We start from the raw sequence: 23637 nt of genomic DNA, 5'->3' as shown, positions 1-23637 counted from the left end.
AACCATTTGCCCTCCGGCACCCCCAAGGGAGCGTCCTGCTGACAATTTTGTAGATGAGGAACGAGATCAGAATTTCTTAGCATTGGCGAGATATACCAAGTTTTTATGATCTGTATACACGGTAATGGGATGCCTTGCCTCCTCAAGATGGTGACGCCACTCTTCTAGAGCCCACTTAATCGCCAATAACTCATGATTACCCACGTCGTAATTACGTTCCGCCGAACTGAACTTCCGCGAGAAGAACGCACATGGACTATACCTAGGTCTCCCGCTGACTTCCTGAGACAATACAGCCCCCGCCCCCACCTCAGATGCATCAACCTCAATGAAGAACGGTCGCCATGCGTCAGGTTGTACTAGCACCGGAACAGCAGTAAATGCCCTTTTGAGACGACTAAATGCCTCTAGGGCCTCTGGCGACCATCTTACCAAGTCAGCACCCTTCTTGGTAAGATCGGTCAGGGGTTGAGCAATAACAGAATAATTCTTAATGAATCTATGGTAGAAATTTGCGAAATCTAAAAACCGCTGGAGAGCTTTCAGGTTGTCTGGTCTGACCCATTGGGAGATTGCTGCCACTTTATCAGACTCCATTTGAATCTCCATGGGTGAAATCACATAACCTAGGAAAGACACTTGTTTAGTACCAAAAATGCATTTCTCCAACTTGACAAAAAGTTGGTACTCACGCAAACGGGTCAGAACCAACCTCAGGTGCCGCACATGTGAATCCCAGTCTGGGGAGTACACCAGAATGTCATCGAGATATATGACCAAAAATACCCCCAGGAAGTCGTGGAAGACCGCATTCATAAATCCCTGGAACACAGCGGGGGCGTTACAAAGTCTGAAGGGCATGACTAGACATTCAAAATGTCCGAACGAGATGTTGAACCCGGTCTTCCACTCATCTCCACAGCAAAGGCAGGATTGAGGTGCTCACCCCTAGCTAAACCTGGATTCATCACTGAAGACAACTCCTGGTTCCACTCAATAGACCAGTTTCATTGTTCATGACACCACTGCAAATGGAAGTGATAGTGTGTTGGTGTCAAAGGCACTACATGTAATGGGCACCATGAGACCAATTGTCCTTCAGCTGTTGGAGTAACCCTTTACATTTAGATTTGGTAATAAGGATACCGGCATCTGAGTTCTCTCATGTGTCTAAATTAATTAACAATGATCATCGGAGAAAGAACAAGAGATATTAATTGTGTCAAGTCAGCACTATACTCTTTCTAAAAAGCCAAGGTCAGTTTTAACTTTATTTATAGTGTGAGCAGACAAAGAGAGTATAGGGGCCTATCATGGTGCACCACCTTCCAGAACTTAACAAATCATGACATAGTTTAATGAATAATTATGTGACTCATTGCCCACATCATCCTAGTAAAGGAATGTGGACACAATGTCAAACATGGTCTTCAGAAAATGCTGCTTCTACTAATTTCAAGAACAACTGGATGAGACTATATATTAACCCTTAAATAACAAGTGTAACATATCAAATTAATATTTTCACATAGCCAATTGCCTGGAAATGGTTCCGACTGACACAGGGGTGTAACGATGGTGTCTCTTGTCTCTGGATAGGGAACAACAAAACAGTTGGAGCTGCTTGTCTTTGTTGGATGATCAAACAATCCTTTTTACTGGTAGTCTGTTGAGGGTGTCCTCAGCCCAGTCACCTTGTGTGCCCTCACACATCCACTGATCTCCACACCTCCCAACAGTCTGGTCAGATGCTTTTCTCTACTGGTGGTCTGTAGGAGCATCCTGAGCCCAGTCACCTTGTGTGCCCTCACACATCCACTGGTCCCAACACCTCCTAACAGTCTAGTCAGACACTCCTCTCTACTGGTGGTCTGTAGGGGGCATCCTGAGCCCGGTCACCTTGTTTGCCCTCACACATCCACTGGTCCCAACACCTCCTAACATTCTAATCAGATGCTCCTCTATCCTGGTGGTCTGTCGAGGGTCCTGAGCCTGGTCACCTTGTGTGCCCCCATCCACTGGTCCCAACACTTCCTAACAGTCTGGTCAGATGCTTCTCTCTACTGGTGGTCTGTCAGGGGTTCCAGAGCCCGGTCACCTTGTGTGCCCTCACACATCCACTGGTCCCAACACCCCCTAACAGTCTGGTCAGATGGTCCTCTCTACTGGTGGTCTGTCAGGAGTCCAGACCACCTGCCTTCAGTCTTGTCTGTCATGGGAGAATAAAGAAATGTTGCACCCAGAAACTTGTATGTTGCCACATTACTGGCATTGTGTGGATTCAGCAGGGAATATATTCAGATTCCTGATGGCTTTTGCATGTGGATTGTCCGACCAAATTGGAGTGGTGAGAAGTGGTGCTGTTGGTTATCCTGTATATTTCAAGACTGTCCATCTAATCACACCACAACTCTCATCATTTACAGATCTTCCTGAGATGGAACTGCTGGACGAGTTTTACAGCAAAATGACAACTTCTTCTGGGAACGGGAGTGTTTTTGACAATAAGTGTATTAATCGGCCATGTGTCAAGACTGTAATTATTCACAATGTGCTCTGCAACCAGTGGGTCTGACCATGTTATGTTCGTCACGTGCTATAGTTAATATCATAGGAATACAACTGACATTACACTACATCTATACAAGCAGAAGAAGGAATCTGGAAAAAGCTTGATGAAATCCATGCAAATCTTGTGGGGACCTCACAGATATGCCAACCCTAGGTCTGGTTTTAATTCCAAGTCCCCAACAGTGTATGACAACATTACTAATAGTGTAGAGCGAGCTGAACCAGTCGAACCCTGCTTTGCTTAAAAATTTAGTTTGCATCAAATCACAAGTGATGTGATGGTGGCCCTGTGGCTCAGTGGTTATCATTCTGTTCTTGCAGCACTGGGGTCCTAGGTTCAAAACTGACAGACGATAACATCTGCATGGATTTTGTATGTTTTCTTTGTGTTTTGTGTTCTTCTCTTCTTTAAATCAGAAAATAAAAGGTGATATGTAATATGTATGTGCTATAAAGACAGAATTACCAGTGGCTGAGCACTTTTCTAGTCATAGACACGACATAGAAGATATGAAAGTTATGGTACTGAAGGGCAATTTCAAGTCCCAAAGCCATAGAAGAATTTCACAGGGATTTACGCGTGACTGGGAAGTATGAGAAATCTATAGCACAGATTACCCTGCTGGCCTGGTGACCCCTTAACACTAATTCAGGGACCATAAAACCTTCACACCATTATCAGTGACATTTAAAAATGTTTGTATCACTGCTGCAGAATTCTTTTAAGAGGAAAATATTGACATCCATGTCTGTGCCTTGTCATAAGTATGTGTGTGTAAATCTGCAAACCTCTTCGGATCTATTTCATTTAAGCCTGAAGAAGAGCCCTGCGTTGGTTCGGAAGCTCACATTAACATCATGTTATTTTGTTAGCCATTAAAAGGTATCATATCTAGATATCTTGCTGGGAACAATCACATAAAGGTGATTATTATGGACCACTAAGCCACAGGAGAAGAGGAGCAACACTACCTTCACCACCCCTCTTTGGAAACTAATTCAGAACTTTTTTCAAAAATGTAGGGAATCCGACGAACTTTAAAAGTTCAGCCATTTCTCATTACTAACCACTGAGTATTGTTTGGGGTCCATAGTTACATTATAACTAATTGTAGTAAAGACAACAATGAATAGATCAGCTGTGGGACTCTGGGACCTCCCCAGAGGATCTCATCTCAATATATAATGTCATCGTGCAGTAATGACACTCCTGCTTCTCCACAGAACAGCAGCATATTTCAGGTAAGATATGAGAATTGATGAATATTTCTTACATTAGGCCATCCATTGTATCAGCCGTACATCTTCATTCATTATATTTTTTCTTTTTGGTGGAGGTGAACGGGGTCTGGGGTCTTTTATATTTACTTACAATTTTATTTTACTTTTCTTACATTTCTTGCGTTTAAAAGTAACTTTTAAAAAGCCAGTGTTTCTGTTACTGTATTTGTTGCAGCCAGGGCCTACATGCACCTTCACATTTAATTTATTTGTTGGAAATGCCAAAAAAAATGTATTATGCAAAAGTGGAAAAACCTAAAAAGAATATATAATATTCATATTGTCGTAATTGTACCAACCCGAAAAAAATATATATATATCATGTCATTTATGCTGTATGATTAACGCTGAAAAAAAAACACTGGCAGAATTTGTATTTTTCTCCCTGCCCTTCAAAAAAATTAATAAAAGTTATACAATACATTATATTTACCCCAAAAGGGTGCCATTAAAAACCACAGTTTTTCTATAGTAAGCTATACAAATATAAGCCTCAAAGATCCTCCACTGCCCCCCAAGATTTTTTAAGAGATATCTCTCTCCCACAGCTCACGGCACAACAAAGCGAACGCTTAAGTCAACATATCACAGAGGAGGAGGTGGAGGAGACTATGAAGCATCTAAAACGAGGTAAAGCCCCTGGCCCAGATGGATTGACGGCCTTATATTGTAAAAAATTCATTGCGCCCCTCTCCCGCCCTTTAACTCACCTCTATAATGGTATTTTATTGGGAAAAACTGTCCCTGGGGAATTTTTGAATGCCCACATTACGGTTATCCCCAAGTTAATCAAAGATCCCACTTCACCCAAACATTATAGACCAATTTCGCTTTTAAACCTAGACTACAAAATCCTAACAAGCATCTTAGCTAACCGTTTGAATAACTTTCTCCCCTCCCTGATTCACAAAGATCAGGTTGGCTTTATCCCCTCCTGACTGGCTCCAAACAACATAAGAAAACTCCTAAAGCTTATACATGTCTCAAAAACACATAAAACCCCACTAATAACCATTGCCCTGGACATTGAGAAGGCTTTTGACAGCCTCTCCTGGGATTATCTTTTCGCGATCTTAGAAAAGGCGGGCATTCAGGGGGGCTTCGTCACAGCGCTATGCTCACTTTACTCCACCCCTTCATTAGAATTAAAACTCCCATGTTCCTCAGCCAACAAAATAATTATTCAAAGAGGAACAAGGCAGGGCTTCCCCCTGTCCCCTGTCCTTTCTGCACTGGCAATGGAACCCCTGGCTCAGACCATTAGAAAGAATCCAAACATATCTGATGTTACAGTAGGAGAGCAGGAATATAAAGCCAGTCTTTTCGCGGACGACATTCTCCTTACGCTAACCAGACCCCTCACCTCACTGCCCAATCTAATAGCAAATCTAGACTCATTCGCTGAAGTCTCAGGTCGAATAGTAAATTACAAAACAGAAACCCTCTTCTGCAATATTCCCTCACCTACACAGAAGCTTATAGAGATAAACATCGGATTCAAAGCCTGCCCACAAGATATTACCTACCTGGGTATTAGGCTTACTTCCTCTATAGGCGCGCTATATAAATGGAATTACCCCCCATTATTCACTTCCTTAAAAGCAGAAATGAGGAAATGGGATCATCCTGCCCTCTCGTGGATAGGTCGTTATAACTCGGTTAAAATGATAATTTTACCACGCCTTCTATATCTTTCCAGGTGTTTGCCCATGGATGTCCCCACAGGTGATCTATTGGGCAAATAAAAAAACCCAGAATCAAACAAAAAGTTATGCATTATCATAAAAGAGTCAGAGGACTATCAGTCCCCGACCTGAGAAACTATTTTCTCTCAGCTCAGCTGTCGCAAATTCCCCCTATATTTGCGGGTTCAAGCAGACCATTGTGGGTGGATCTAGAGGCTTCTCTCCTAGCTCCGGTGGACCTTGGAACCGTATTCTGGGTCAGAAAGCTAGAGTTGGCAAATATTCAGCATCTCTCACCGCTAACCTACCCCTTATTTCTGATTTGGAGGAGGAATAGATTTAAGCATTCCATGATGTCACCTCTCCCCCTATTGCTACCTGTTATCCCTAACCAAGTGTCGTTTTGGGCCTACAGCATGACAGCTTCCCGTGGTGGCGCGCCAGGCACATTATCCTTCTGTACCATTTTATGCCACATGGCAGACTCCTCACATTGCAACAGTTGACAGATAGGTATTCTGTCCCAGACAGCCTCTGGTTTGAAGTGAGGCAAAGTTACAGTTTCCTCCGCTCTTTGTTGGGCCCCGCTACCACCACCTTCACCCCTACAGCATTCGAAAGAACCTGTATCTGGTCCCCACTGCGAACAGGTATGATATCCCTATTGTATGCCAGCATGAATCAGCCTCCATCAGGAATTAAACTTCCATTTATGCAGTGTTGGGAGACAGATCTTAATATCTCTCTCTCCTTACCTAATTGGCAACACTGCTGTACATTCATCTTAAAAGGCAGCCATCAAATAACACTTGCTGAATCCTCACTTAAAATTCTACATAGGTCCTACCTAGTACCTTCAACAATCCCTACCTTCAACAAACCATCCATAATGTATCCTCGTTCTTGTTATTCCTGTTAAAGAATAAAAATGAGATTATTCAGAACCGCGGCCACACCTGACCATGTGCTGCTGCTATTCTGCTTCATTGAAGTAAACAATGCTGAGTTTCTGTACTACACATGACCTCTGGAAAGTTGTGGTGCAGTTTTTAACCATGCAGACTAGTGATGAGTAAACTTTTGAAAAGTTAGGTTTAGCCGGTTCGTCGAATTTGGTCAAAACGTTGAGTTCGTTACTAACCAGTACAAACTGAACTGGAACTTCACCAACACCCCTAAAACTGGTCTATAAGACTGTCTAAGAGCCACAAAAGTCCTGTAGAACACTCTTAGGTCACCTAGAAGGGCATCCAAGTACTTTTGAGATGTTTTTAAGGCAAATTTAATGAAGAAGAAGAAGAGGAGGAGGAAGAAAAAGATGATCATTTTAGTGATTTTGGCCAAGATGAAATGCCCAAGGTTTGGGTTCACAATGAGCTGAACTTTTAGCAAACTTCAACATGAAATAGGATTCGACTCTATCATGTCATTCAACACTAATGGGGACCAATAGCAATGTTGTTCCAGTGCAGTTTAATTGGGCTAGGTATTTGATTTTCACTATGGGCTGTCTTCTGCTTTGAATCTGGTAGTGCAAAGTTGATAGGCCAACTCAAAGTTAACTAATGTTTTAAGCCATTAAGATCCAAGCATAGTAAATATATGGCACTTGGTCCTGCGCTTTAATCCTGGCTGTAGTCAAGCAGGAGCAGGTTGAGTGCTTGGCTGTCTGATACAGCTGAGGACCCGAAGGAAAATACAAAAGTGGTTTTTAACCATGAGCCCCAGCATGTTAGGGCTGTGGTAGCTTAGCAGACCCCTGAGCAGCTCTGACAGTGACTACTGGCACACAAGGCGGATGTTTTCTCCTCTAAGTGGGGCCTCTATGGATGCTGGTCATATGGATGTCCCAGCTACAGTGGAAAAGTGTGAAATTAAAAGAATGCATGAATTACCCCCCAGAGGTCTCATATGACATCATGGGGAGCATAAATGTTTAAAAAAAAGTTACAAAAATAAGTTTAAAAAATTACAAATAAAATTAAAAATATATATAAAAAAAGGAAAAGATCCACCATCAAAGTCAAACTAAAGTGTCACCATATCTGCTTTATAATCCAGGTGTATACAAATGATATATCAAAATGTCCAAAACTAAATGACAAACCCATTCCTGTAGTTTATTCTAATGTAAATATAAGAATTTTAAAAAGGAACAATACATTTCAAAAACTTATTTTTTACTTTTCTTTAAAATGTATTTATTGGGGTTTTCTTTTGCAAATCACATACAACAAGTGAACATGACCCGCTTATCAAGGTTACAAAGAGATACACTGCATTGTAAAGGGAAATAGAGTAGACTATGATCCATTGACATACCAAAGGAGAAGAGAAATGAGAATGTTCTACATAGCAATGGACATACTGATCCTGAATACCGACCTTGTTCTAGTTATAACCTTGGCAGCTCGATAATTAAATTCTGACTTACATAACAGGACAAGTTTTAATAAACATGTAAGTGTACTATGCGACCTGCGGGCCTGTCCCTCTCTGGAAGACCAACTAAGGGCCCTGCTGCTAGAGCTAGGTTGTGAGGCCTCGGAAATAGTTTGGAGCGTAAACCCCGCAACGAAACAGTCAAAGGGGTAGAAAGAAGAGGCCAGTACATATGTATGTATATGAGCCCACCTGTCGCATACCATAGAGGACATTGTCCACTAGGGTCATTGGAGTGCACCGTGTCAACTCCTATGTTGACCCATCGGCAAGCCATTTAGAGAACGCCATGAAACCCCTATAATCTATCCACACTGTCCAAGTGTTGGAACAATTGTCGATTCCCTGATCTACCACCGACTCGGGGCTCCTGAGCTCTTCCATGTACCTGATAAAGTCTAGTGCCTCTACCCACATGGCCCTCGTTAACGCTCCCCTCTGATTTTACTTTTCTATACACATTACTCCTAATAAAATAAAGAATAGGTAAAAAAATTTCTGCCGTATGTGAAAGAAGGTCTTACAAAAAATATATATATATGTAATGAAAATAAATCTGCAGCAAAAATAATTTTGGCCAGTCGGGAAAAAAACAATAGGGCCATAAAAACACCACATGGGCAACATTGCTAAAAGGTATCTGGTCCTTTAAGGACTGAAATACTCTGGTGTTTAAGGGTTTAATGTCTGGTGAAATTGTGGAAGACAAGCTATTGGAGGGGTACATGTGGGGTCTTGATGACTTGTAGTTGTATAAGTTTTTGTATAGTATAGAATTGAGTGGTGACCTACAGCACCACCTGACAAATACAATTTTGGGTTGTAGAATTGAGAATACTCGTAAATTTGGCTTCATGAGTGAGTATCGGAAATAAAAGCCAAGTCAACTACTGTTGACTCTCCGTCTCATATTCTGTCTCTTATTATTTGGTTCTGGCACTGAGCCCTGATTTATGCCATTAGAAGGACCTGATATTCTACCAAAACCAGAACGGAACTCCTCAGAATACATTTTTGATGGACTTGGTCAGTCAAGGCCAATAACATCCAACTACTCCGATTCATGACAAGTTCCCAGGTCGGCAGGTCACCAACTAATTTATCAAAATACCAACTTTTCATTAGCCAATAACTTCTTCATCGGTTTGCATGTAAGAGTTTAAAGATTCTTTATAAATATTGTTGATGAGAGAGATGGTTATTCTGCTCTTCGAGGAATGGATGAGAAGAATCAGACAGTGGTCATGGAATTTCTTCTTCTTGGATTCGGGGACCTCAACAACTTCAGGATTTTAACTTTCATTGTGTTACTGATTGTTCATATCATGGCGTTGTCTGGAAATATCCTTGTTATTGCTTTGGTTGCAGCCAAAAAGAGTCTTCATTGCCCAATGTACTTCTTCCTCAGCCAGCTATCCCTATCGGAGATCCTGTTCACCACAGACATTGTGCCCAACATGCTACGGCTGATACTGGAGGGTGGAGGGAAAGTCTCAGTTTCTCAGTGTGTATTCCAGTTCTATTTGTCTGCTGTTCCAACCATTGCCCAGTGCTTGTTGTTGGCAGTAATGTCCTTTGACCGTCACCTGGCTATCTGCAGACCTTTACACTATGCCACCATTATGACCCTCACACATCAAATACAGATGGTCACCATCTGCTGGTTGTTGGGCTTCTCCTTGTCCATTGTTATATATGTTTTCCTAAGAAGACTGACATTCTGTTACCCGAACGTCATTGACCATTTTTTTTGTGATATTGCTCCTCTGGTTCAGCTCTCTTGTTCGGATACGTCTTCAGTTGAACTAGTCACGGTTTTGCTTGCTTACCCCATTATCTTGTCTCCATTCTTGTTCATCATGGGCAGCTATATCTCTATCCTACAAACAATCATTAAAATTCCCTCCGGAATAGGGAGACAGAAAGCGTTCTCCACCTGCAGCTCCCACCTGAGTTCAGTATGTCTGTATTATGGGACATTAGCCACCATATACATATTTCCACTGAAGGAGAAGTTCATAAATGCCAACAAGGGTCTGACATTACTCTATGCCCTGGTGACTCCTTTGTTCAACCCTCTGATCTATAGCTTGAGGAACCAGGATATTAGAATTGCCATTTATACTTTTGTCCGCATTTTACAACAAGGCAAGGATTGAGCGCTTATTCCATTATTGCTACTGACAACCTCATTCCTAGCTCCTTTCTGATATGTATCTGGTTGATGACCATCTTGAAGTCGGCTTGTTAAAAGTTGCCATTTGTACCTTGGTCTTGCTATCTAATAAAGTGATTGGTTATTGGTATGATTCCATCGATCATAATACACTGAAAAAGCCAAAAATGCAATACCTGATAATCTGCAAAGCAGACACGGTCGCCATAGGCACAATCGCCACCGGTACAATTGCCGTAGGGCAGGCGCAACCGCCATAAGCCCTAAAGATATGCAGTCAGCCAGACTATAATGTGGAGGAGCAACTTGTTCATTGCAGGCTAATATGCAGTCACCCACTCAGCCCAGCCCAGATTGGGGAGGAGTGACTGCATATACTAATAGCCTGCACATGTGAACGATACCAAAGATGCCAGCCATAGATGGGTGGTGACCCACCATACAAGATATCAACCCCACTGATATAACAGCAGGTTGCTCTGCATTACCTGAGTCTGCAAAGCAGACACAGTCGCCATAGGCACGATCGCCATAGGGCAGGCACAATTGCCGTAGGGCAGGCGCAACCGCCATAAGCCCTAAAGATATGCAGTCAGCCAGACTATGGTGTGGAGGAGCAACATAGTCTGGCTGACTGCATATCTTTAGGGCTTATGGCGGTTGTGCCTGCCCTACGGCGATTGTGCCTATGGCGACCGTGTCTGCTTTGCAGAATATCAGGTATTGCATGTTTGGCTTTTTCAGTGAATAATGTCTTTGTTGTTTTCCTCACCTCTGTGATTTTATGATTCTGTCAATCATCGTTGTATCGTCAACCTCCTATGAACAGACATCAATATGCATGGACAGGAAGAGTCAATTGTGTCATGTTGTCTAGTTGTTCTACCTACACTGCTGTACATTCTCCCATGAACCCAGTGCATTGTTAAGGAGAGTACACATATCTAACAGTCATCATATATAATAATAAACTTTATCTGTATAGCGCCAACATATCCTGCAGCGCTTACATAGACAGGGGGATACAGAAAGACAAAAGTACAAACATTACAGAACCCCGGTTACATAGTAATCAGCTGATGGAGACAATAGGGGTGAGGGTCCTGCTCCAACGAGCTTACATACTACAAGTAATGGGGTGGTACAGAAGGTAAAGGGCTGGAGATGTGCACAGTATGGTGGAGATGTGCACGGTATGGCGAGGTGGAGATGTGCGCAGTATGGTGATGTGCACGGTATGGCGGAGATGCGCGCGGTGTGGAGAGTGAGGGATGCTATACACAGACAATGGTCAGACATTTGGCCGTGTGACGGCAGAAACAGTATGACTGCAGAAGCGGTTTATAATGGCTAGCAGAGATTGCAGTCAGTAGGTCAGGGAGCATGTTATCAGGCGGAGTACAGAGGGCTTTGTTTAGGGAATGTGGTATGCCTCCCTGAAGAGGTGCGTTTCTAGAGCACACCTGAAGTTCTGCGAGTCCTGGATTGCTCTGGTAGCCTTTGGTAGTGCGTTCCAGAGGACTGGTGCCGCTCTAGAGAAGTCTTGGAGGCGGGAATGAGAAGTTCGAATTAAAGGGGCGCTCAATCTGGTTTCGTTAGCAGAGCAGAGGGCCGGGGCTGGTTGATGGATTGAGATGAGAGAGGCGATATAGGGGGGCGCTGCGCTGTGGAGGGCTTTATGGATGAAGGTAGCGAGTTTAAATTGAATTCTGTATTTAACGGGCAGCCAGTGCAGTGACCGGCACAGGGCAGAGGCGTCCGAGTAGCGGCTGGACAGGAAGATGAGCGGCTGCCGCATTCAGGATGGATTGGAGAGGGTAGAGCCTGGTATATATGCTTCTGGGTGGATAAATGCAGTCTTAGGCCAGGTTCACACATGGCGAGATCGGTGCAGGTATTCAGTAAAAGATTACCAGCAGCAATTACGCAGGAAATCCTTCTAACAAGGCAGAATCGCTCCGGGAGTTCCGTAATGAAATATCTGCAGTAATTCGACAAAAATTCTGTAGTGGACAAATCTGCACCAAAGACCTACGGATTTGGCCATGTTTTTCAAGGGTTGAATTCTGCAGCATAAATAGACTTGTTGCAGAATCAGAAACTGCAGCTTTTTTCAAAAATTCTGCGGATTCGTCGCAGAAAATATTTGCACTGTGTAAAGATTTTAAATCCCTTCCACATGGCTTGTTCTGTAAATGCTGCAGATTTTTTGCAGCAAGTCCACTAGCATAACAGTCCATGGAATGAATGGCTCTACTCAGGGCCTGCAGCACCAACCATGTTGTTGACCCCACGTCCGGTAACGTGTGATCAGCTATTGAAGTTGGTTTAAACAAAATTGATCTAAGATTTGCAAAACTAAGTGATCTAGGATCAAAGGTTCAACCTAGAAGAAATGTACCACGAAGTAGATTGGAGGCTGTAGTCAGGTGATCTTCCCAGTATTCATAGTAAAAACGTGGCCGCTACCAGTAGCAAATATGGGTGTAATTTCACCATCCAAGCAAAGCCTATCAGCCTAGGCCACCATCTTGGATTTTGCCAATTGATCTTTGATCAACGAGTTTTATCCACCAGAATCTGGAGATCAAATTTAATACGATATCTGAGTCTCGATCACGAATTAAACCGCATTGTGCAATGTTTTTCTACTTGATTGGTGATCACCTCTTATTGATCGCCCACCAAACGTTGGTGCAGCCCAACCAAGTGTGGATGTGAACAAATATATAGAGTCAATAGATGAAATGGAAGCCAAAAGTATCCCTTTGTCCTAGTAATGGTGGGTTGCTAAACCACCCATGATCTCACCTTCTGACATCTTTAGGGCAGTTCCCCAAACAGTATTTCTCCTGCTGTCACAAGACTACCCTCAACATGCATCCTACAGGGTCACTACTATTTGTCTCCAGATCCTTAGATCATTTCCAGCAGATTTGATGATTTTTCGTAGTATTTCTACTATTTCACTCATTTTTGGTACTGGACCCCTGTTGCTCTACTGAACCAGCTTTGCCTCATCCTGATGGCAAGTCCAGGTGCTCCGCCTATACTACTGTACATTGTCTCATGACCAGGTCTATACTTATGCACTACACGTACCTAACAATTATGAACTATGGTTCCAGGTGGATAAATCCAGACTTAGACTGGGTGGGGGTAAGGTTGGAAACAAACCACCACTCCTAAAATGAGGTATTTTACGGTTTGTAATACAGAAAGAAGGAGCACTTTTGAGGACAATGGAGGGTCAAGGTGGGTAAGAAGAACTAATTCTGGAGAGCCCCATTAATCTACATTCCACTTCTTCCCCTGTTCAGCAAAATACTGTTTTCCTGTAATTTTTCTTCTTTATCAGCACATCACTCAACAGGTCCCCATGTGCTACTTATAAGGTCCTATGCCACCCATGTAGAAGATACAAGTGTTTCCCAATTTCCAGTTGACTCAACAGCACAAGGATTAACTAAAACTTTTTTATTTCTATGCAGATAGGCAGGAAAGTCTTTTCAGAAGACGTTTTCCAGCCATAACAAGAGCAACAGCAACAACCACAACCACTGAAGTGACCAAGCCGATAGCCACCAGCATCCACAGTCGTAGAGGTTCATGGCCTGCACGCCTTCTGGAAGCTTGGGCTATTCCTGCTCTGGAATCCTGCATAGGCTTTGTGCTGATGACTAGAAGGGGACCCTGTGTGACCAGACCATGCTCCTCCAGATGGGAACCTGGGTGAAGCAATGAGACAAGTAATTAATTTTCTGTAATATCTTCAAATAGTCATAGTACAATGTAAGACAAAAGCCTATGTGCTTGGGACACTTTGTAGTTATGTTCACCCAAGAAACCTATATGAAAATGCTAGAAGCTTCAATACATGACTATGTCCAGGTTCACCCTTCGGTGGCCACAGCCAAGTTGTATCACTAGGCCAAACTAGTACCACAAGCAAACATACATCTCTCCAGAAGTTTCCTCAACTATCAGGCTTATTCTTTTGTAGATGTCTAGCATATGTTAATAGTCCTACCATCTGGATATTCTTCAGAGGAGCAGAAAGTTGTGCCATATGCATGTAGGCTACAAGTCAGCCATTTACACTTCTAGAACTCACCAACATCTCTCTTCCCAAGTCCTCTTGGACTCCCAGGGAAGGAGTCCCAAGTCATTGTCTGGCCTGCAGCAGTGGTACAGTTCATAGTGGAGCAGCACTGGCAAATTCCACTTGGGCCTTCCACAGGTGACCAACTAGAAGAGATGGAGATCAACCAAGTAATCCAGTCAATGATCAGCCACCATCTAGAGTCGTAGTAGATATTTGAACCTAGGATACCAGCAGAGTTCTATTAGTTCTTACCTGCTAGATGACTTGTTGTAGGAGCAGGCCTTGTTCATTGGATCTGGGGTCTTGTTGATGGCAGCAGCTCTCAGAGAACAGGTGATATAGATCTAGGACACATTTACAAAAAAAGTCACTTAGAAACATCCTATTTTTTGGAAGTAGGGGCAAGTACCATTTTAAGTTAAGGGCCATTTTAAACATATGGTTGCCCTTTTGAGGTGACCCAAGTGGAGGCACATTTTGTAGCCTCTGGAAACTCAGGTTGCTTGTAGGCCAGTATTTTAGTAATACTCACTGTAGAGAGATCCCCATCTATGAACTTGAAGGCATCAACCATGAAGCGAAGCTTGTCTACTTGAGGTCTTGGAGAAACAAAGACTGAAGAGGAATCCTCCTGCATCCCATCCATCAAACACCTTCAGGACAGAATGATTGTAGATAACGGGCTCCATAGAAATGCAGTATTGATGATGGTAGCAACTCACCCATTATTAGAGATGATCTCATAACGAGGATTGGAGGTCACATTTGGAGTAGTGGTGGCCACACAGCCATCTACAAACAGGATCATTGGGACATGGTTCCGTGTGTCCAGAGAGGCTTCTAAGTAGAAGATGTCACCAAGCTGGAAGACCAGTGATGGTCTGGGAGCACTCCAGTCATCTGAAGAGCATATATTGGAGTATTAGCATAAGCTGAGACTACGCCATGGTTGAAATGCTGGAAAGCTTCTTACCAGTCATGATATGCAAGGAGAAGGTCAGCTGCTCTTCTGTGGTCACTGTGGTGCCAAAGGGAATCCATGTGGGCTTGATTGCATTACTGCTCACATTGGCGTGTCTAGACAAGAAATACTATTTTCACACTGGGCTTACTTGGGGCAAGATTGGACACTGAATCAGGACTGGGAAACAAACTAATGCTTCACCTTCTGCATCTACTCAGAGGCTGACCTTTTAGACAAGCTTTATAACAATTCAAAGTCAATAGGTGATGCTGCAGAAGTGTTGTTCCACCTTTTCCATTTGCATATTTAACAATCATACATTAGATTTCAATGCACCCAGACTCCCTCCTGCTGGGAGTCACTGGGCAGCAAACTCCTGCTAGCCTGCAGATAGGAAGGTCATTAAAGGTAGTGCTCATCTGGTTGACCATTTGGCCAGATGGCATGGTCATCTTTAGTCATCGGTTCCCCTTCCAAGGGAGAGGGAAACAGGAGTCAGACCATTACTACAAGATAGACTGCATCCCCACTGTGGTCCCGGTGATTGTTGTGACACATTTAACAGGAAGTCAGGGGACTGCTATAGCCAATGAGAGGCCCTCCAGATGTGAGCACTGATGCTGTAGCCTCTCATTGGCTGCAGTGGCCTTCTGATTTCCTGTGACATCTGTCACAACAATCATTGGGACTGCAGTTGGTTCCAGCGCCGATTCTGGCAGATGTGGAGGGGTTCACATTCTGGCAGGCTGGTTCATGGAGCAGCCAACAGAGGGCGGGGCAGTGCAGGAGACCTCTCTCCTCTCGCTCCCCCGCCCCTCTACATTGAGATACACAGCAGCCATTCGCTATTGAACAGCGGCCGTTTATGCAGAATGAAAGATGAGTGAAGATCATCGCTCAGCTTAAACGATGAGCGATAAAGCTCACCACCAATGGAGAACGAACAGCCACTGTGTTATCTCAAATGGAGGGGGGCGTGGGAGGGAGAGGAGAGAAGTCTCCTGCACTGCCCTGCCCCCTGCTGGCCGCTCTGCCTGCGAGCCAGCTGGGTTAACTCCTGTACAGGAGCACGGCGACACAGGGACGAGTGTCAGGCATAGTTTGAAACGCGTCTAGTGTAAATGGGCCTTAACCCTTTCCAATTCCAACTTGTAGCCTGCTTTTTCTTGGGGGCTTACTCTTCCTACCGTTCTACAATGGCGCTATATGCTGGCTAAAGCCAGTACTGCATGAGGTGACACATTGGATAGGCTCCGACAGCAGAGAGGCTGGCAATATACAGTAAGAACCCCAACAGGCGTCTGCCAACATCGGAGCTGTACAGCCTTAAACCATAATGTCTTTAGATGTCACAGTGGATTGGAAAGTGTTAAGCCTTACAACCCCCCCCCCCCCCCCAATACTGGGGTAGACTAACCTTGGGTAGAAGCACTGAATGGGCACTACAGCAGGGTTGGCCCTGATAACGGGCACAGTGCTGGAGGTGGCGGGGGTGTAGCGCAGGTTGAAGCTGTAGATCAGCCAGTCTGGAGTCATCTGGAAGGAGAACTACAGGGTTAGTCAACTGGTTCCTACTGTGGAGAATCGGAGGACCGGATCTGCAGGGTCTTCATAGCATTCTCAGGTTTATTTCACCACAAGGGGGCAGCATTCAGGCACTTATTTAACCCTTCCAGAACTGAAGACGTTCCATTTTTGTCCACACCTGAGTGTCTCAAATTTAATTTAACCATTGGCATAGCCGTATGAGGGTTTTGTTTTTTTTAAGAAAAAGTTCGATTTTTTTTAAGTTGCCACCATTATTGTACAGAAACACAAACTCCCCTCCCACTATTGTTTATAGTGTTCAGTGTACAGTAAGTACTGACACTAACTGTTTTCATCAGTTGGACTGACGGGGATAGTTTTTTTATTGCCACCATTCTGGGAAACTTGTCTTTTAGGGCAATTTTTATTTATATTTTTGGGGCCCAGCAGCCTTTACCACGTGGGATTTTGAATGAAATATTTAATCTTTTGGACTTCTACTTGCATGGCGATACCCAGTGTAAGATTCTTTATTAGTTTAAGTTCATAGCAAAAAAAAAAAAAGGAAAAAAGTTTTGGAAGTTTAAAAAAATAAATAAATGAAACTCCGCTGCACATGAGCTGCAGGCCGGGTGAGTGGACGGGCTATAGGGCTGCTGCACAGCTAGAGGCCATTGGAGTTGCTATTACTACTGGGGCTACTATTAGGGCTCGTTCACAGGCACAGGTGCATTCCAGTTATCCAAGTGCGCTGTGTGTATTCGTACAACCAAAAATATCTTCCGCCATGTTTTTTCAACTCCATTGGAGCGTTTCCCTGTGAGCAGATACACTGCATACTTCTGCCAGCCTATTCACTTTAATGGCCCTCCGCAGCGCATAAAACGCCAAAATAGGGCGTGCCGACAATTGTTTGCATGCAGTTGCACATCGCATGAAATAAGATACCCTCATGTGAGATCAGTCGGTTCTATTCACTGCATAATATGCTGCACAAACACCCTGGTGTGAACAAGCCCTTACTACACAGTCTTAGTTATAGTCGGCCCTTTAGAGGCACCCATAAGGCTGATGTGGCCCTCATTGAACATGGAGTTTGACACCCCTGACTCAACGCCTTGCACAACACTCTCCGTAGCAGCAGCTGGGAGCCCTACACCTAGATGCCACCATGTGGCGCCTCCTCAAGTTTCACAAGACGCCCTGAAGCAGAATGCAAGAGCCGTTCTTACCTCCAAGCTGCTCCCACATTCTTGAAGGCCGTTGTCAAAAACCACCATAGTATCTGTAGTCTGAGGTGCAAATCCACAGAAACCCAGGGTCAGGTCTGAGGGCTTCAACAGCTTACCGGTCCCATAGAGATCCCTCCACACCGTCACCACCATCCTGTCCTCACCGCATTGCACACTGATGGGGGAGGCTGGAGGCTCTTGGGGCTGATCACCCCCTACAGGATAGCTGGAGCCCCATCCAGACACTGGCTGAACACCTCTCAGAGGGCCAAAACCAGGCACCGACTCAGCCGGAGACCAAAGACTTCCTCTAGAAGAGCCCACTTCAGATACTGGCTGGCCTAGCGCTCTAGAAGACCCCCATCCAGTCTCTGAGCGTCTCCAGCGAGTGTCTGACTGGCGCCAGTGCCTGGCCAAGGCATCAGTAGAGCTTGTTCCATAGAGAAGAACCACTAGCAGCCAACTCCATCTGCTCCACAGTGCCATCCTGACCAAAGCCCAAGCCACATAAGGAGGAGGTGGAGGGAGCCGAGCTTTATACCCCACCCATTACACTGCCATCACTCCACCTGACGCCTCGTTGTACTCAGCTGATCACATCTGTCATGAGGGGAAACCAAGACATGAGGCCAACTAGGTCAGAAGAGATCGACGGCTCAGGCTGGAAGTGGTTAAAGGGGTGGTTCCACCAAGAGGACTCATCCTCTTGGCTTATCTCATGACTGGTGGGGCTCCATGTGCTCAGTCCCCCACTGATCAGATGATAACCCGTGGTTAGGCGATAAGTTATTTTGTTTGGAGGATCCCTTTAAAATCCCAAAAAGTTTTTTCGACTGAAGCTAAATCTTTTATATGCAGATTAATAGTTTATACCGTATATTCTTCAGAAGCCGGAGGCTAATATCACGCGGGCGAGTGCGATATCAGGCTGTGAAACTCAGGCTATTATTGCGCTCACCAGCCTGCAATGTCCCCGCGGATACGAGGTGTTTTTGTGTTAAACCGCCTCACATCACTTCAGGGAAGAAGCCGTCGGCCGGAGGAGGATCGCGGAGTATGCCACTGTTCTCAATGGGTAAACCTCGCTTCGCACTCACGTTCACCTCACACGCCGTGCGATGCTGTGCCGGGCCCCGATGTTGGGGAATGCACGGTGTTCCGAGGGAGCGCCCATGGATAGGAATACTGCGATTCTTTTGCACTGCGATGAGATGCGGGGAACAAAAAAAATCGCTCATGCGTATGCCCACTATTCAAAAGGAAGGAGTTCATATTTGCGTGAGATTAGCGCGTCTCCAACACACAAATCACGTAAGATTTTCTCAGCTGTATGAAAACGACCTGAAGGAAAGACGCTGCCACTGACCCCTAAATAGATTTCCACCTTTGTCACCAAAAAATACTGGTCAAGCTAAAAAAGGGGCGTGGGGGGGTTAGGGGCGTGGCCTATCACGACATATGATTTTACGATTTACTCCAGTGGCCCTTATAGCAATAGTGCCTCCTCTCTGTGGCCCCAGTAGTTGCAGCACCCCCACTTAGAGGCCCTAATAGTAGTAGCACCACTCTCAGTGACTCCAGTAGTAGCAATGCCCCCTTTAGTTGCCCAAGTAGTAACAATGTTCCCTCTCAGTGGCCCTAGTAGTAATAGCGCCCACTCCAAGAGGCCCCAATAGTAACAATGCCGCCTCTCAGTGGCCCTAGTAGTAATAGCGCCCACTCCCAGAGGCCCCAATAGTAACAATGCCGCCTCTCAGTGGCCCTAGTAGTAATAGCGCCCACTCGCAGAGGCCCCAATAGTAACAATGCCGCCTCTCAGTGGCCCTAGTAGTAATAGCGCCCACTCCCAGAGGCCCCAATAGTAACAATGCCCCCTCTCAGTAGCCCTAGTAGTAATAGCTCCCTCTCCCAGAGGCCCCAATAGTAACAATGCCCCCTCTCAGTGGCCCTAGTAGTAATAGCGCCCACTCCAAGAGGCCCCAATAGTAACAATGCCGCCTCTCAGTGGCCCTAGTAGTAATAGCGCCCACCCCCAGAGGCCCCAATAGTAACAATGTTCCCTCTCAGTGGCCCTAGTAGTAATAGCACCCACTCCCAGAGGCCCCAATAGTAACAATGCCCCCTCTCAGTGGCCCTAGTAGTAATAGCGCCCACTCCCAGAGGCCCCAATAGTAATAATGCGCCCTCTCAGTGGCCCTAGTAGTAATAGCGCCCACTCCAAGAGGCCCCAATAGTAACAATGCTGCCTCTCAGTGGCCCTAGTAGTAATAGCGCCCTCTCCCAGAGGCCCCAATAGTAACAATGCGCCCTCTCAGTGGCCCTAGTAGTAATAGCGCCCACTCCAAGAGGCCCCAATAGTAACAATGCCACCTCTCAATGGCCCTAGTAGTAATAGCACCCACTCCCAGAGGCCCCAATAGTAACAATGCCGCCTCTCAGTGGCCCTAGTAGTAATAGCGCCCTCTCCCAGAGGCCCCAATAGTAACAATGCTGCCTCTCAGTGGCCCTAGTAGTAATAGCGCCCTCTCCCAGAGGCCCCAATAGTAACAATGCCGCCTCTCAGTGGCCCTAGTAGTAACAGCGCCCACTCCAAGAGGCCCCAATAGTAACAATGCCCCCTTTAGTGACCCTAGTAGTAATAAAGTCTTCCTTAGTGGTCCCTCTAAGTTCTCTCCCCATCATCAAGCACTGTCACTGCCGGTGAAGTTCCCATCGGGCGCGGCTGCAGCACTCCAAGATCCTCACCCCTGTCTGCGCTGCGTATCGTACATTCAGGAACTCAGACGGCAGTGCCATCTTAACAGCATTATGGGCCCCCGGGCAAAGCAGTGTACTGGGGCCCCTAGACAACTATTCATAGGAGTAAACATGGAAATCTTCGATAAAATCAAACATATTTATTTCATTGGCACTTCCAACATATTCGGTGTGGAAACATTACAAACCTGTTGTGCAGCATAAAACTGATCAGCATGATGAAAGGGTTAATCACCTGGAAATGTATCATCTATGGCGATACGACGGCACGGGACGGCGTCAGGAAACCGCGGGAGGACGAGCGAGTTAGTAACCGGCTACCAAGACCAGAGAACCGGAAGTCTAAGGCTGGGGTCACACGGGGCGTAAATCCTGCAGAATGTCCCCAGTGGGACCGCACGGAAAGTCGGCGGGATTTCCGCAGCTGAAGTCTTGTAGGTTTTGCCGCAGGTTTTGAAAGTTCTGCTGTGGCCATTTCTCTCATTAGGGAGGGGAGCGCCAGCAGAGGAACCGCTGATAAAATTGACACGTCGCGGCTTTGAATTACACGGGGTAGGTTAGTTTCAGTGCGGCTTGGCCACAACGGGCTGTACGCAGCGTATGGATGAGATTTTTGCAAATCTTGTTCGACTCACTGCTTAATTTTGGGCTTAAGATTGCTGGTGGAACTTCCATGCAGAAAGTCTGTGCAGAAATTCCGCGACAGTTCCGTCCTGTGTGAACCCAGCATAAAGCAGGTGTCACAGTAGCGATAAACCGTGCGAGGCTTGTGCTTTCCCACATAGCACCGTGATGTGATGCCAGGCCGGAAACATCACAGCATGCTCCATCTTCCTGTAATATCGCCCATTGTTTTCAGTGGAGCGGCAGTGGGACCATTGAAAGCAATAGGAAAACTCTGATCCTCTGTTACAGCTGCGGCAGGGAATTCCTTCATCCTGGCGGGGAATCCCTTGAGACGCGGCAGGAGTGAAGGGATTCCCCCCGGGAATGAAGGAATCACCTGCCACTGCAGGTCTTAGCGGATTGCGATGTTCTCCCATTGCTTTCAATGGTCCCAGTGTGGCTGCCGCCCCATAGAAGGCATAAGGTATGCAGGGATTCCCTGCAGTGATGCAATGCTGGTTTCACATGGTAGAAAGTGTGTTATCGGTCCGTGAATCTAGTCTAGGTCTCCAGGGTCCATTCTCCTCTTGTAGACGTCTTTGTTTATAGTGCTAGGTGACTACACTAGAAAGTACCGAGACGATGGACTTCACAGGATGATCCACATCCATCCGCAGAAAAGCTCTATTATAGAAACTATGGATAATTCACTAAAGGAATTCTGAAAATTAAACAGAAAGTGACAAAATGAAAGTCTTCAGATGGCAGACAGATTGGAGCCGCGTTCATAACCCGCCAACCAACATCATAAACTAGTAACTAGCTGATATACCCGGCTTCGCCCGAGTTAATTTGGTACTGGTGTTTATCTGGTGTTCACACGGAAAATCTTATGAAGTCGTGGTTACTTTAGAGATACTGAGGAAAAACATATGTTCACCATTTTGCATAGTTCTTTGCGTTACCCAGGAAACACCACATGGAGGTAACCATGCGACGTTTCCTTCATATAAAATGACATCAGGAAGTGAGAGAATTAGATTCCATACGTAAAATTTGGACACTAATTCTCTTGCGCATAGAATTGAATAATGGAGTTGGGACCCATTAGCTGTTCCTATTTATGACAATCAATGCTCGTGCCAAATTTCAAATTCTATTACATTGGGAAGTGAAAGAATTAGATTCCGTACGTAAAATTTGGACGCTAATTATTTTGCGCTAGAATTGAATAATCGAGTTGGGACCTCTTTACTTTTCCCCATTTTGGACATAATGTACGCCGTTACCAAATTTCATGTTTCTACATTGGGAAGTTGGAGAATTAGTGGCGAGTCAGTCAGGGCTTACTAATTATATATATATATATATATATATATTAGAGCTAGTCCCAGTGTTTCTGGTAGCACATCACTCACAGCAGCTTGATTACCACACAAGACAACCACAGCTTGGCTCCTCCCACAGCAGTGACATCACTGTAGGTCCATCAGCCCATCGGATACCTGTGGTAGTGGGTCAGGGTGTTCTGTCAGGACTACTGAGTTGTCTGAGAGAATAGCGGTTTAGTTGTATTTTCATTTTGTTATTTTTGTCCTCCCCTTCCAAGAGCCCTAACTGTTCTTCTGGGCGGTCAGACTGTTTTTTATATATGTTGTAGGACCTTTGATGGTGTCACCAGGGGGGCAGAGCAATGATGTTGCCAGAGGTGGAGCATAAGAAGCACTCACATACAGACAAGTGGTTGTTAGTAGTTTGACAATACCAGGGGCATTGATGTTACCACACATAGACTAGTACTACTACGCTATGAGCAAGGCTTTGTGGGTGTATCGGTGTATGCCCCCATACTTTTGCTGCCCGAAGGATGTGTCAATCCCTCCCCCATCTCAAAGCCCCTCCCCCACCCAAGCCCCTCATTGTTCTTCTGCAACAAGCAGCCACAGCACTTAGTCTGAGACTGTAACCAACACGATTCTGTGCCCCATCCTAGTAAAACTATTTGGTATACTGTGCCTCCTAAACTAGGTTGAATTTGGTCAGAGTCACTTTTAAATGAAGACAACCACCCTAAATCTTCTGCTCAAGAAAACCTGAAGTCATGTACTCATCCCCTCACTGTACATTTCCCACTCCATGCTGCAGATAACATAGGGAATGGGTTGTGACAACTGCTGTGGTGAGCCGAGTGCCCAGAGCAGTCAGTTGTCACCTTCAGGCCACCAAGCCCTTGTCCTCCCATATTCATGGAGAATCCTCACTAGTAAAGAGACATCTGTTTGGTAAAGGCC

The 23637-nt window shown here is 45.2% G+C and overlaps 2 protein-coding genes across 2 annotated transcripts; one reads left to right on the top strand and one right to left on the bottom strand.

Annotated features, from left to right (window-relative positions):
- Positions 1-9196: 9196 nt before the first annotated feature.
- Positions 9197-10138, top strand: LOC136610322 (olfactory receptor 10R2-like). Its single transcript, XM_066589552.1, has one exon. The coding sequence runs from the start codon at positions 9197-9199 to the stop codon at positions 10136-10138; it is 942 nt and encodes a 313-aa protein (XP_066445649.1).
- A 3500-nt stretch (positions 10139-13638) lies between these two features.
- On the bottom strand, positions 13639-18469 carry LOC136610321 (zona pellucida sperm-binding protein 3-like). Its single transcript, XM_066589551.1, has 8 exons — positions 17984-18469; positions 16642-16760; positions 15234-15337; positions 14983-15160; positions 14793-14913; positions 14513-14604; positions 14270-14403; positions 13639-13883 (listed from the first exon to the last, which is right to left on the bottom strand). Exons 1-8 carry the CDS (start codon positions 18467-18469, stop codon positions 13639-13641), a joined length of 1479 nt encoding a protein of 492 aa, XP_066445648.1.
- Between the last annotated feature and the right edge of the window lie 5168 nt (positions 18470-23637).

Source organism: Eleutherodactylus coqui, chromosome 2 (genome assembly GCF_035609145.1).
Source record: "Eleutherodactylus coqui strain aEleCoq1 chromosome 2, aEleCoq1.hap1, whole genome shotgun sequence".
NCBI lineage: Eukaryota > Metazoa > Chordata > Amphibia > Anura > Eleutherodactylidae > Eleutherodactylus > Eleutherodactylus coqui.
The sequence above is the reverse complement of the archived record's forward strand: the minus strand, read 5'-3'. Positions and strand labels throughout refer to the sequence as shown.

What these genes read in the sequence shown, in the direction of transcription:
- LOC136610322 (XM_066589552.1), top strand. Translation starts at nt 9,197, where the DNA reads ATGGATGAGAAGAATCAGACAGTGGTCATGGAATTTCTTCTTCTTGGA.
- LOC136610321 (XM_066589551.1), bottom strand. Translation starts at nt 18,469, where the DNA reads ATGGCACTGTGGAGCAGATGGAGTTGGCTGCTAGTGGTTCTTCTCTAT. An exon ending in AATGTGGGAGCAGCTTGGAG is followed by an intron (nt 16,761 to 17,983) that starts GTAAGAACGGCT and finishes TTCTCCTTCCAG; the next exon opens with ATGACTCCAGACTGGCTGAT. An exon ending in TACAACAAGTCATCTAGCAG is followed by an intron (nt 14,404 to 14,512) that starts GTAAGAACTAAT and finishes CATCTCTTCTAG; the next exon opens with TTGGTCACCTGTGGAAGGCC.